Source organism: Diceros bicornis, chromosome 19 (genome assembly GCF_020826845.1).
Source record: "Diceros bicornis minor isolate mBicDic1 chromosome 19, mDicBic1.mat.cur, whole genome shotgun sequence".
Classification (NCBI taxonomy): domain Eukaryota; kingdom Metazoa; phylum Chordata; class Mammalia; order Perissodactyla; family Rhinocerotidae; genus Diceros; species Diceros bicornis.
In genome coordinates this window covers 47654881-47670271 of record NC_080758.1, presented here as the reverse complement: position 1 = coordinate 47670271, position 15391 = coordinate 47654881, and the positions used below count along the sequence as shown (strand labels likewise).

At 38.1% G+C, this 15391-nt stretch overlaps 1 protein-coding gene across 1 annotated transcript in view; it reads right to left on the bottom strand.

Moving 5' to 3' along the window:
• KIZ (kizuna centrosomal protein) overlaps nt 1–15391 on the bottom strand; it is a 130899-nt gene that overhangs the window by 68852 nt on the left and 46656 nt on the right. Inside the window, exons 5-6 of the mRNA XM_058563332.1 lie at nt 8558–9203; nt 7843–8158 (exon numbers count right to left, since the gene is read on the bottom strand). Coding sequence (XP_058419315.1) covers nt 7843–8158; nt 8558–9203 — 962 coding nt within the window. The remainder of the gene's footprint in view (nt 1–7842; nt 8159–8557; nt 9204–15391) is intronic.

The following is a 15391-nucleotide window of genomic DNA, read 5'->3' as shown; positions in this document are numbered from 1 at the left end:
GCTGCCACCCTGGCCCAAGGCACCACCACCTACTCCCTAGATTACTGTAATATTCTCTAAACAGGTCTCCTTGCTCCCACCCTGTCCCCTACAGTTCATTTTCCATTAAGCAGCCAGAGTGGTTCTTCACCTCCCTTGAAGCACAATCCAAAGTTCTTCCTACAGCCTACAAGACCCTTTGTGATGTGGCCCACTGATATTTCTCTCACTCCATCTCCTACCTTCCTCACTCACCTATTGTGGTCCAGCTGCACTGGCTTCTTTGCTGTTCCTAGAAACATTATGTATGCTCCCACTAGAGGGCCTCTGTACTTGCTGTTCCTGCTGCATGGTATTCTCTTCCTCAAGATATATCCCACTCATCTCCAAGATATTGAAGGAGAGAAATGAAACATAAATTGATAAACAAACAAATATACCAGGGTGAAAATTAAGGTAACAAAGAATAAAGCAGGTTAAATAGACAGAGAAGGCATGGGTACAATTTAATGTGGCTTACTCTCACTCACTTTAGATCTCCTCTCAAATGTCAAATCACCACAGAGACTTTCCCTGAGTATCCTACACTAAATTGCATCTATGCATTCTCTATCCACTTAACCTGCTCGTTCTTTGTCATAATATTTTCACACAGATTGTTTATTGGTTTGTGTTTTCTTCCTCCCCTCCACACGCATGATCATAAATACCATAAGAGCGAGAGTAGTGCCTGGGACAGAGTAGGCACTCAGCAAATATTTAATGTTAAATGAATACTAGCTATCTATAGACTCGTAACAAACTACCCCAAAGCTTTGTAGCTTAAAACAACAATCATTTTGGGGCTGGCCCCGTGGTGTAGTGGTTAAGTGCGCGCTCTCCGCTGCTGGCAGCCTGGGTTTGGATCCCGGGCGCGCGCCACACACCGCTTGTCAGGCCATGCTGTGGCAGCATCCCATATAAAGTAGAGGAAGATGGGCATGCATGTTAGCTCAGGGCCAGTCTTCCTCAGCAAAAAGAGGAGGATTGGCAGCACGGATGTTAGCTCAGGGCTGATCTTCCTTACACACACACACACACAAAACAATAAAAAAAAAAAAAAAACCACCACCATTTTATTATATCTAATGACTTTGTGGATCAGAAAATCAGTCAGGGCTTGGCTGAGTACATTCTTCTGTTTTAGGTATTATTGAGAGAGGTTATTCAGTGATATCAACTGGTGGATGCACTTGGTAGAGGGTCCAAGAAGGCTTCGCCTACATGTCTGGTACTTTGGAGGGGACAGCTGCAAGGATGGGCACAGCTGGGACCACAGTCTAGAGCACCTACACATAATTTCTTTACCACGGCAGTCTCAGAATAGTCAGACTTCTTACATGGTGGTTCAAGGTTCCAAGAACACGTGTTCCAGCAAAAAGAGTGGCAACTGCATGGCCTTTTATAACTCAACTTTGGAAGTCATAGAGGATCAATTCTACCATGCTCTATTTGGTTGAAGCAGTCATAAGCCCATCCATATTCAAGGGAAGGGGAGAGAGATCCCATCTTTTAATAAGAGGAGTGTTGAAGAATTTGCAGCCATATTTCAGATTGCTACAACCCCATACCTCACAGTACAGAGCTTTGGGCCTACTAGGTATTCAGGAAATTTTGGTTGACTCAAAATGGAATTATAGAATGGGATTTTCAACTAAGGTACTATAACTAGAAGAGAGAACAGTTTGGTTCTTTAATACAGGGGTTTATAAAAAATAATTAATTTTAAATGGTCTACATAATTTCAAAACCAAAAAACTAAACATCAAACTCAAAACAGACCATCTATGAGGGGCTCACCAATAGACTGGACATAGCTTAGGAAAGAATCAGTGAGCTTGAGGATATGTCAGTACAAATTTCCCAAACTGAAATGCAAAGAGAAGGAAGAATGAAAAAAAAATGGGACAGAACATCCAAGAATTGTAAGATAATTACAAAGGGTGTAACATACAAGTAATGGGAATACCAGAAGGAGGAGAAAGAGAGAAAGGAGCAGAAGAAATATTTGAAGTAATAATGGCTAAGAATTTTCCAAAGTTAACAACATATACCACCAAACTACAGATCCAGGAAGCTCAGAGAACACCTAGTAGGATAATTACCCAAAAAATCTACACCTAGGAATATCACAAAAATCCTTAAAGTGTATGCACCTAACAACAGAGCATTGAAATACACAGGCAAAAAGTGATAGAACTGCAAGGAGAAATAGATAAAGCCACTATTATAGTTGAATATTTCATCATACCTCTGTCGGTGACTAACATATCCAGCAGGTGAAAAGCAGCAAGGATATAGCTCAACTGAATAGCACCATTAAATTGGATTTAATAGACATTTATAAGATACTTCATCCAACAACGGCAAAATACACATGGTCACATGGAACATTTGCCAAGACAAACCACATTCTGGGCCATAAAACACACCTCAACAAAGTTACAAGAACAGAAGTCATAGAAAGTATGTTCTCAGACCACAACAGAATTAAACTGAGATCAATAACAGAAATACAGCTAGGAAATCTCAAAATATTTGGAGATTAAACAACACACTCCTAAACACATGGGTAAGAGAGGAATTCTCAAAAGAAATTTAAAAATATTTTGAACTGAACGAAAATGAAAATACAACTTATCAAAATTTGTGGGATGCAGTGAAAGCAGTGCTTACAGGGAAATTTATAGCACTGAATGCACACATTAGAAAAGAAGAAAGCTCTAAAAGTCAATAATCTAAGCTCCCACCCTAGGAAACTAGAAAAGAGAAGAGCAAATTAAATTCAAAGTGAACAGAAGAAAAGAAGTAATAAAATTTAGAGCAGAAATCAATGAAACTGAAAATAGGCAAACAATAAAGAAAATCAAAAAACAAAAAGCTGGTTCTTTGGGAAAAAAACCAACAAAATGGATAAACCTCTAGCCAGGTTTATTAGTCTGCTCAGGTTGCCATAACAAAATATCACAAATTGGGTGATTTAGACAAGAAAAATTTATTTTTTGCAATTCTAGAGGCAGGGAAGTCCAAGACCAAGGTGTCAGCTGATTTGGTTCCTAGTGAGACTTGCAGATGGCCACCTTCTCACTGTGTCCTCACATGGCAGAGAAAGAAAGCTCTGGTGTCTCTTCCTCTTCTTTTAAGAGATCAGCCCTATTGGATAACGGCTTCACCCTTATGATCTCATTTAATCTTTATCATCTCCTCATAGGCAATCTCATTTAAAGCTCAGGGTCCTCTTCCAAGTTCACTGGTTGTTGGGAGAATTCAGGTCCTCGTGGCTATAGGACTGAGGCCCTCAGCTCCCACGGGGCACATACCATCGTCTGCCACGTGGCCTTCTTCACAAGATGGCAAGTTTGCTTCTTCAGGTGAACAGGAGAGTATCTCAGCTGCTTTGAATCTGATTTCAGTAAGTGCCCAGTCCCTTTTAAAGGTTGATCTGTTTAGGTCTGGCCCACTCCGAACAATTCCTTTTTGATTACCTCAAAGTCAACTGATTTGGGGACTTTCATTATGTTTGCAAAATTCTTCATCTCTGTCACGTAACATAGCCTAATCACAGAAAGGAAATCCTTCAAACTCACAGTCCTGCCTGCACACAAAGTGAGGGGATTATACAGAGTGTACACCAGGGGGCAGGAACCTCAGGGGCCATCTCAGAATTCTGCCCACCAGTGTATACAATTAATCCTGATGAAACTAATGATGTCAGATTAATTCTCCTAAATCAAGTTACTCACCATACCACCCTTCTCTTAAAATAACCTTCAATAGTTCTGGAAAACACAGAGAAGGAACTTTAAATTCTTTACCCTGATATTCAAGGTCTTTCTCAAATATGACCCAGGCAACATTTTAAACCTTTACTCCAACAAGCCCTGCTCAATGAGCCCTTAGTCACACGCTTTGCTCTGCCCTCCCATGCCCTTTGTGTTCTCTGTATCTGCATTTCTTCTTGCACTCTTCCTCCAGACCTCATTCACCCCTTTCCCTGCTCCTTCTTATTCAAGCCTTTACAGCCTTCAAGATGCTGCATCAACACCGGGATAAAACCTTTCCTGACCCTTTTGACTCACACTGAGATTATCTTCATTTGAATTTGTCCTCAAGTACTGTGGTGGATTGCAAAAAACAACCATAATCTTCCCATTCCTGTGTGCAATCATTTGCAATGTGACTTTGCCACTCATCCCTTCAAGAGGTGGATTATATTTTTTCACCTCTTGACTCTAGGCTGGGTCCTGTGACTTTCTTTAACCAATGGGACATGAGCAAACCTGACACAAGCAGACACTTTAAAGCATTTGTGCACTGGGGCTTGCCCTCTTGCTGTGCTGGGAACCCTGCTACCACCACCAGGTGACTGAGGTTGGACTACTCTACTGGACTATGAGGGACACCTGGCCAAATAATTTTTGTAGCCCCAAATGACACTGGGCCAACTACCTGGGACCTGAAAAATAATAAATGTCTGGTGTTTTAGGTCATGGAGCTTTGTACCAATGTTTCCAGCAAACTACTCTTTAAGAATGAGATTCAAGGTCCTCCTTTTTAACAACATTGCTTTTACTCAGCTTCATTCTGGTATGCTTCCTTGTGAGAAATGTTAATTATAGCTTGCAATGAAGGAACTGTGCAGGAAGCACAAGCTGGTCTTCAATTATCTGGAAATATCCATGGGAGTGGGTCATGAACCTTCTCAAAGATGCTTGGCTTTTAAACAGAGAAGCAATCCAAATGTCCATCAACAGATGAATGGATAAACAAAATGTGGTATATCCATACACTGGAATATTATTTAGCCTAAAAAGGAATGAAGTTCTGATACATGCTACAACATGGATGAATCTTGAAAGTGTTATGTTAATTGAAATAGACCAAAAGGACAAATATATAAGGGGGACAAAAAAGTTTTGGAAATAGGTAGTGGTGATGGTTGTACAATATCATGAACGTAATTAACGTCACTAAATTGTACACTTAAAAATGGCAAATTTTATGTTATATATATTTTAACACAGCATTTAAATATTAATAATATAATATGCCAAAAACTCTTGAATTATACACTTTAAATGGGTGGATTGTATGGTACGTGAATTATATCTCAATAAAGCTGTTAAAAAGTTTTTTTAAATAAAACAAACAAAAAACAAGACAAAACACCACCAAAAGTCACCCTTGATTTCACTTTTCTCCTCAGATGGAAACTACGTTGCATACTGCACATCTATTTTCCCCTTCACTGCCAGGAAGCTTAAGACCAAGTTTTATGTTCAAGTGCAGCAACTCAGCTGGCACATAGATGTGCTAAAACATAGTATCTATCATCATTCTCATCAAATCAGAGGTTCCGGTTTCCTGTTCAGATCCTTCTATGTGTCTTCCTTTGTCCCATCTCTTCATCTTTGTTAACTAAAATTCATTCAAGTGACTTTTCTCCAGGCCCCCAGCAGACCCTATAGTAAACTGAGATAATGAACCTTTGAGGTCATAGTATTAGCTCTGTAAATATGACGCTACAGTCTCAGATGAATAATTCACCCTCAGAGCAAAGGAGAAGAGTTCATGCTAAAGAGGAAATAAGAGAACGCAGCGCCTCAAAAGCGGTGAGGATGTCAGCAGGTTAACCAGGATCATTTAAACCACCTTCAACCTATTCCTGGGTAGTACTTTTTTTTTTTTTAAATGTTTATTTATTTATTTATTTATTTTTTCCCCCCAAAGCCCCAGTAGATAGCTGTATGTCATAGATGCAAATCCTTCTAGTTGCTGTACGTGGGACACGGCCTCAGCATGGCCTGAGAAGCGGTGCGTCGGTGTGCGCCTGGGATCCGAACCTGGGCCGCCAGCAGCGGAGTGCACGCACTTAACCGCTAAGCCACAGGGCAGGCCCCTGGGTAGTACTTTTACCACAGAAAATCAATGGGCTCAAATTTGGTAACAGACAGAAAACAACCATTGCTGACTGACCTTTCATTCTGGGACCATTCCATTAGGACAAACTATTCAAAAATTCCCCAAATGCCCATATTTTCTAACAAATTTTGGAAAACTATATCCCAAAATTCTAAGGAACTTGGCTTTAAAATCATAGGAAACAGTCAGTCATATAGGAGAAGGAGAGATAGAACATTCTTAATTCTATACACATACCCAACTTTTTTCTTCTCAGAAAAAGCCTGAGTCCTGGGTAAGTACACTAGTCCCCCAGTTAATCCACCAAACTACTTACTTGTCCAATGAATTGCTATAAAAAGAAGCCTACAAATATGAAACCCAAAACAGATACATTCTCTCTCTAATAATAAAGTTTCTGATGATGTAGTATATAATACCTGTACCTCTTTGATGAGAGAAGTATTCTTACTAGAAAAATCCATTTGGGGGCCGGCCCGGTGGCGCAAGCAGTTAAGTGCGTGCGCTCCACTGCGGTGGCCCGGGGTTCGCTGGTTTGGATCCCGGGCGCGCACTGATGCACCACTTGTCAAGCCATGCTGTGGTGGCGTCCCATATAAAGTGGAGGAAGATGGCCATGGATGTTAGCCCAGGGCCAGTCTTCCTCAGCAAAAAGAGGAGGATTGGCAGATGCTAGCTCAGGGCCGATCTTCCTCACTCACACACACACACAAAAATCCATTTGGCTTGCCACTCTAATAAATCAAATTTCCCAATGACAGGAACCATGTTGGTTTTTCCATCCACAGTACAAGTACTTTGTACTTGGATGTGCTATTAATAAATATTTCTTGAACATCACTTTAAAGTCAATCAGACTATTAATTAAAATTTTCACCATAAGTAGATAATGAATGGTAAGAGGCAATACATTAAAGGTGCAACACTGCTCTAAAAGAGAACATATCCCCTCATATACAAGGATGCCCACTTGGCTTTTCACTGTTGCTGGGACTGTTGGAAAGAAAGAGTGACAGCATCACAGTGTAACAGAAAATTCTAGTGGTGGCATGTGGGTTGGGGAGGCAGGCTGTATGGAGGGTCTGCCCCAACGGCCTATGTGTCATTCCTATGCCCCTAGCCTTGATTTCCTCATTTTTAAAAGGCAAGATCTACCTTAGTTTGTTACGTAGGTTCCTTCCACTCCTAAAAGAGATTTGATGCTATTAGAGTTATTTTTCATTGCAGAATTGGTTTCCAACAGTTTCCATGTTTTCTACACAATTCCACCTAGTACCTCCAATCAATAATAAAAAATTATACATGAGCTTTCATGAGTTGGATATTATAATAAGTGCTCAAAATGTATAACACTGATGTTGTTCCTATTTAACATTAAAGATTCCAGTGTCCTCATATTTACATTCAGAAAAGGAAAGCTGGCTTAAATATACACTTAGAAGAACTTATTAACTCATATTTAATCGTATGACAAAAATGACACCATGGCAAGGGATATTAGGATTAAGCAAATTAATTAGAAACAAAGTTCCTAGCCTCTAAAGCTGAATTCCTAGTAAGTTTAACCATTTGTCACCTTCTGTGTTACCACAACTTCAAAATGATTTGTTTTCTTAAAAGGCTGGAGGGTAAGGGCGGGGGGAATGACTTACGAATTAACCAGGGATTGTTTGGATATAATTATAAACTGCAAATCACCATGATTTCAATGATATTCAGACTTTTAAAGCCATTTTATAAAAAAAGAAAAGAAAGAAAATTAGACCTTTGCTAAGAGATTATTTATGAGTAAGGAACTTATACATTCATGACTGAGTGTTCGACAATACATTCCCAGTGGAATGATCTCTAAAAATGTCTATAATTAAAAACAGAATAGCAAAAAAAAATTCAATGGCTTACTCTCTTGTTGGTGAGTTAGTGGAGGATTCCTTTTTTGAATCAGGAGAGCTTAGAGTTTGCAAAATACACTTATGTTTTTCGGTGGATAGGGCACCTCTTTCTTGCTCAGAGTGGATTAATTTTAAGGCCTCTATTCCATCTTCTCCCTCCATCTTGTCACTTGGATTTGGCTGTGGTTCTGGACTCTCTAAAATCAGATCATCTTCACTTAAGGAAACTGTGAGGTCACTGCTGCTGCTCAGACTTTCCTCTTCCTGCTGTTGCTGCATTTTCCTGAAGGGCTTCTGTGCCTCGGGGTCCCCGTGAGGAGGATGATCTGTAAGAGGGGATATGAAGAGACTACTGATCACTAAGTGCAGGGAGAAGCAAGGTAAGACGTTCTACCTCACGGAGTGGGATTATTCATCAGTTAAAACATGTAGAAACAATCCATGATTAAGTATAGTATTTAAAAACTCATTAAAAATATTTTATTAAATATATTAAAAATATAACAATGAGTCTAAAAATCAGAGAATTCGCTTGTAAGAATATTTCCACATACATATTTAAGAATTCATTAGAATGGAATTTGTTGGCAAAGTCACCACTCTACTTTGTTTTTTGACAAAAGATAAAATTAGAGAGTATACTTTGTTCTTACATAAGACCACTACCACCCAGAAAAACTAAATACCAACAAAAATCAGCAAACAATCTCAGCCTCTCACCCCACCTGAGAAACCTTCCTGAGCAGAATGCTTCTCTTGAGAACACTTATTTTCAGATGCACAGTATTCTGAGACTGACATCGGAGTGACTGGTAGTCTGGCACTTTCTTCCTTGACTTCAATATGTTCCCGTGTCAGTATTTCTCTCTCTGATCCCCCTGATCTGCTGGAACTGTCACACTTTAAATCAGTGGTTCTGCTCCCTGGACGTAATCTTTCCTGTAACAGGGAATGGAGTTCAGCAGACTTTTTGCCTTCAGATAAATTACTCTTGCCGTGACGTGAGTTGCTTCCTATCTCCAAGCAATGAGTCTGTTCCTCCTCAGACAATGGGCTGGCTGTGACTGGCGTTTTCTCACCAATCTGAAGAGATGTCCTTCCATCTATTTTGTCAGACTTATTTAAGCACTGTGTGTCACTATTAGTGCGGACTACATAGCTGTCTGTCACATCACTGCTCTGGGCTGTCTGTCGCTGTGAACGTGGGTCAGGAATTGAGAAGTTCTTCGTGGGTTGGGGAGATTTCTGCTCTGTACTAACATCTCCAGTGCTTGAGATGGCTGACATTTGGCGGCCCATAAAGATTGTTGCTGGTTGATACAATCCTCTTGACACAGCTGTCCCCAAGTTAATCCCTGCCTGCATTGCAACCTGCAGCACCAAAAGAGACGTGAGTTAAATGTATTGTGTATGAACAATTAGGTTGTTTAGGTTGTTTTCAGAAATGAAATGAGGTAAAGGAAGCATGACCATTGAAATCAACAGCTACCATGTTTATAAAACTCATGGCTTCCCACAAAATGAATGAGCAAAAAACTGGTATAGTCCATACTCTTTAATTTTAAAAACAGTGTTGGTTCACAAAGCAAATATTGTCAAGGAACTACGGAATCTATATTTTTCAAAAAGAAATGCATACATTGCACAACTATGTGAATGTACTTAACGCCACTGAATTGTACACTTAAATGTGGTTAAAATGGTAAATTTTATGTTATGTATATTTTACCAGAAGCAAAAAAAAAAAGCTGTGAGTTCTAGCCACTTTTCTCAGAGATGCTCAGATTTGATGGAGCTAGGAAGGTACCTGATGGAAAAAAAAAAAAAGGGAGAGAGAGAGAAAGAGATGCATACAAAGGACTACCAGAGGTTTCAAAACTCTATTTCTGGTATTATGTGTAATATAAAAAACCCTCCAATAATCACATTCAAGAGTGCATTAAAATATTCTGCATATGTGCAAACAGCCATAATTTCTAGTCAACCTCAAATAACAACAACATTTTTCCTGAACATCTTCAAATAATTTTAAATACATTTAAAGCAATTTAAATTTACTGGCATGTCTATCAGGAGAATGAACATTGTCTCTTCCCTGAAAAGAGGGAGGGGAGGGGAGAGGTGGAAAAAGAAACAGAAGCAGTTGGTTCAGTGGCTTGATCAAGGACACACAGTGGGAAGCAGAACTGGAAGTAACAACCCTGAAGCCTTGAGGAATTTAAGTGCTTTTCTTCCAAAGAGACCAAAGCATCTCCACATATACAGTAGCATTTAGTTCACAGAGCCCTACAGAATAGATGGGGAGATGTATTTGCACCCCTTTTCTGCATATGGAAAAACTGAGGCCCAAATTTTCAGACAGAAAATGCCATAAACACAGCTGAAACAGAATCAGGTGTTGCTTCTCTTCAAATATACCATCTCTTCTACTCCAGAAAATAAAAGAAACAACTTTGATGTTAAAAACAAATGAACAGAGATGTCAGAGAAAATGGTAGAATAAGAACCTCTCAAAATTCTATGTTTCATAAAAGAAACAGTGACACTGGAAAACATCTTCGACACTGGAAAATAACTTAGAATTCCGGAGATTAACCACAGGCTTGCAGCAATCAGGGGAGCATTTACTCAAGAAAAACAACTGAATCTTGGTAGGAACAGTACACTTTATGGTGCTTTAACTTGTCCTATTCTCATTTCCCACTCTTCAGGTCTGCAGTAACTTTGAAAATCCACAGCCTGTAACCCAGCAGTCTAACAGCTACTGGAAGGAGTGGAAAAGAGATGGAATTCCTTCAACGCCCCATTCTCAGAGAACTGTCATTATGTGACTTATCTGGTGGTTTCCTGGAAGGCTACACTCACAAGACTGTCTTTATTTGACTTGACTTGGAGCTCACACAGTGCAAAAAGCCTTCTCCTTGGAGGTATTTGTCAAAAATAACCAGAGACAGGGGCGGGCCCAGTGGCGCAGGCAGTTAAGTGCACGCACTCTGCTGCGGCAGCCCGGGGTTCGCCGGTTCGGATCCCCGGCATGCACCGACGCACTGCTTGTCAAGCCATGCTGTGGCGGCGTCCCATATAAAGTGGAGGAAGATGAGCACGGATGTTAGCTCAGGGCCAGTCTTCCTCAGAAAAAAGAGGAGGATTGGCATCAGATGTTAGCTCAGGGCTGATCTCCCTCACAAAAAAAAAAAAAAAAAAAATCAGAGACAATTGTTTAACATCAAGGCTGTATATAAAAGTTGGGCAGTAGATAAGAGTTGGGCAAACAACAGGCTAACCAAAAACCTTAAAAGGAAAAGCTGGTTAACAAGATGTCCATAGGGGGCTTTGAAAAGCTCCAACATACTCCTGGAAATCCAGATGGCCACCTGCACACTCAGGCCTTGGGCATGCTCAGGAAAAGTCCTGAGATGGGCCTAAGCTCTCACCTCAGGCTTACCCTGAGGCTCTGTGCAAGCACTTAGTAAAGGTCAAGGTGGAATTGTAAACTGCCTGGATGAGGGCTGAAGGTGTGCCCGAAGACACACTCAAAGCCCCTTGGCAAAGACTGTGAAACTTACTGGTTTTAGGCATTTCAAAAAAGCTCTGTCTAATCATTAGCTGATCACTAATAAGTGAATAGAACTTTCAGTGACCACACATGACAAAAAAATACTTTACATAATTAGTCCAGAAAGTCAGTAAACAAACAGCAACAACAAACTCTGAGAGGAAGAGAATCAGATGTTCAGAGTTGTCATATTTTATTATTTTCAAATGTCCAAATTTTAACAAAAAATTATGAGACATGAAAAAAAAACAAGAAAATAAAGCCCATACACAGGAAAGAAAAAAGAGCAATCAAAAGAAACTATTCCTGAGGAAGCCCAGATGTTGGACTTACTAGAAAAAGGCTTTAAATTAGCTATTTTAAATACGTTCAAAGAACTAAGGGAAATCATGTCTAAAAAAATAAAGGAAAGTATGAGAACAATGTCCAAAAAGAGATTATCAATAAAGAGATAGAAATTATTAAAAAAAAAAAAGAACCAAATAGAAATTCTGCAGTTGAAAAGTACAATCACCAGAATAAAAAATTCACTAGAAGGGTTCAGCAGCAGATATAAATAGGCAGAAGAAAGTATCAACAAACTTGAATATAAGTCAATTGAGATTATCAGACTGAGGAAAAGACAGAAAAAAGAATGAAGGAAAATGAACAGAGAGAGATCTGTGGGACACCATCAAGCATACCAGCATAGGCACAATGAAAGCCCCAGAAAGAGAAGAGAAAGAAAAAGGTGCAGAAAGAAATTCTGAAGAAATAATGGCAAAAACTTCCCAAATTTGATGAAAAACATTAATCTACACTTTCAAGAAACTCAACAAAGTCCAAGTATGATAAACTCAGAGATCCTTACCTAGATACATCATAATCAAACTATTGAAAGCCAAAGAAAAAGAGAGACTCTTGAAAGTGAAAACAGAGGAGTGACTCCTCATATATAAGGGATCCTCAATAAGATTAGCAGTTGATGTCTCATCAGAAACCATGGAAGCCAGCAGGCAGTAGGATAACATACTCAAAGTGCTGAAAGAAAAAGACTGTCAATCAAGAATTCTATATCTACCAAAACTTTCCTTCAAAAATGAAGGAGAAATTGAGGTATCCCTTGCTAAACAAAAACAGAGAAAATTTGTCATTACCATACCCGCCCTACAAGAAATACTACAGGGAATCCCTCAGGCTGAAATGAAAGGACACTACACAGTAACTCACATTCATAGTAAGAAATAAATAGCACTAGTAAGGGTAACTACATTCGGAAATATAAAACAAAGCATAAATATATTTTTTGTTTGTAACTCTTCTTCTTCTCCTATATCATTTAAAAGACAAGTGCATCAAGCAGTAATTATAAATCTATGTTGATGAGTAGCATATAAGATATAAAGATATAGTTTGTATTACAATAACATCACAAAGGAGTGGGAAAAGAATGGAGCTACATAGGAGCAAAGTTTTTGTATGCTATTTAAATTAAATTGGTATTAATCCAAACTAGATTATTATAAGCTAAGATATTAATTATGACAGCAGGGTACCCACAGCAAAATAAATGACAGAGATTTAAAATGGTATACTAGAAAATATATATTTAGTGCAAAAGAAGGCCGCATGGAGGATTAAAGGAACAAAAAAAGATATATAGAAAACAAAGAGCAAAATGGCAAATGCAAATCCTACTTTTTCGATAATGACATTAAGTTTAAATGGAATAAATACTACCATTAAGGTAAGAGACTCGTAGAATGGATAAAAAACATGATCCAACTATATGCTGTCTAAAGAGACTCATTTTAAATTCAAAGACACAAAGAGGTTCCAAGCAAAGAGACAGAAAAGGGTATATGAACAAAGCCTCATGGAAAAAATATACTATGCAAACAGTAACCAAAAGAAAGCTAGAGTGGCTATATTAATATCAGACAAAATAGACTTTAAGACACAAAATTGTTACTTGAGACAAAGGACATTTTATAATGATAAAAGGATCAGTTTATGACAAATTTATAACAATGAGAAACAGATATCTATACCTATATCTATATATCTACACATATCTTAACAACAAAGCCCTAAAATACCTGAAGCAAAAACTGAGAGAATTAAAAGGAGAAATAGACAATTCAACAATAGTAGTTGGAGACTTCAATACCCCACATTCAATAATGGATAGAACAACTGGATAGAAGATCAATAAGGAACAGAGGTCTTGAACAACTATAAACCAATGAGACCCAATAGACATATACAGAAGACTCAACCCACCCAACAGCAGAATACATATTCTTCTCAACTGCACATGGAACATTCTATATGTTAGGCCATAAGTGAAGTCTCAATAAATTTAAAGGGATTGAAAGTATGAACTCTGCTGACAAGAGAATGAAATTAGAAATCAATAAAGGTTTCAAATTTAAAAATTCAAAAATACGTGGGAATTTAAAAACACACTCTTAAATAACTAATGGGTCAAAGAAAAAATCACAAGGGAAATTAGAAGACAGTTTGAGATGAATGAAAAGGAAAACACAACATACCAAAACCTATCAGAAGCAGTGCTTAGACTAGGGAAATTCATAGCTGTATGTGTCTATATCAAAAAAGAAGAAAGAACTCAAATCAGTAACCTAAACTTCCATGTTAAGAAATTAGAAAAAGAAGAGCAAATTAAATCCAAAGCAAGCAGAAGGAAGAAAATTATAAAGATTAGAGCAGAAATAAATGAATTAGAGAAGAGAAAAGCAAGACAGAAAATCAACAAAACCAAAAGTTGATTCTTTGAAAAGATCAACAAATTGAGATACCTTTAGCTAGACTGACAAAAAAAAAAAAAAAAAAAATAGAGAGAAGATTTAAATTACTAAGTAAATCAGAAATGAAAATGGGTAGTATGTTACCTACCTTACAGATATAAAAAAGATTATAAAGGCATACTAAAAATAATTGTATGCCAACAAATTAGATAACCTAGATGAATTGGACAAACTCTTAGATGGACACACACTAACAAAACCTACTCAAGAAGAAATAGAAAACCTAAATAGGCTTATAACAAGTTAAGCAATTGAATTAGTAATCAAAAAACTTCCCCTAAAGAAAAGTCCAGGACCGAAGGCTTCACTGGTGAATTCTACCAGACATTTAAAGAATAATTAACACCAATCCTTCATCAACTCTTCCAAAAACAGGTGAGGAAGAAATACTTCTCAACTCATTCTATGAGGCCAGTCCCTAACACTGAAACTAGACAAAGATGTCACAAGAAAAGAAAATTACAGACCAATATTTCTTATGAATATAGATGTAAAATTTTTCAATAAAATACTAGCAAACCAAATTCAGCAACATATAAAAGGGATTATACACCATGATCAAGGAGGATTTATCCTAGCAATGCAAAGTCGGTTCAACATATGACAATCAAGTAATGTAATATACCATATTAATAGAACAACAGACAATCCCTCTGAATAATTCTCTCCATAGACACAGAAAAAGCATTTGACAAAATCCAACGTGTTCATGATAAAAAAAAAACACTCAACAAACTAGGAATAGAACTCCCTCAACTTGATAAAATGCATCTAAGAAAAACCCACAGCTAACATCATAGTCAATGGTGAAAGACTGAAAGCTCTCTCCCTATGATTCAGATTAACACAAGAATGTCTGCTCTCACCACTTCTATTTAACACTGTACTGGAGATTCTAGCCAGGAAGTATGACAAGAAAAAGAAATGAAAGGCATCTAAACTGCAAAAGAAAAAGTAGTCATGTGCTGAATAATGATGTTTCAGTCAATGACGGACTGCACATATGACGGTAGTTCCAAAAGACTAGTACCATATAGCCTAGGTGTGTAGTAGGCTATACCATCTAGATTTGTGTAAGTACACTCTATGATGTTCGCACAACAGTGAAATTGCCTAACAATGCATTCCTCAAAACATAACCCCATCGTTAAGTGATGCATCACTGTAAATCTATCTCTATTTGAAGATAACGT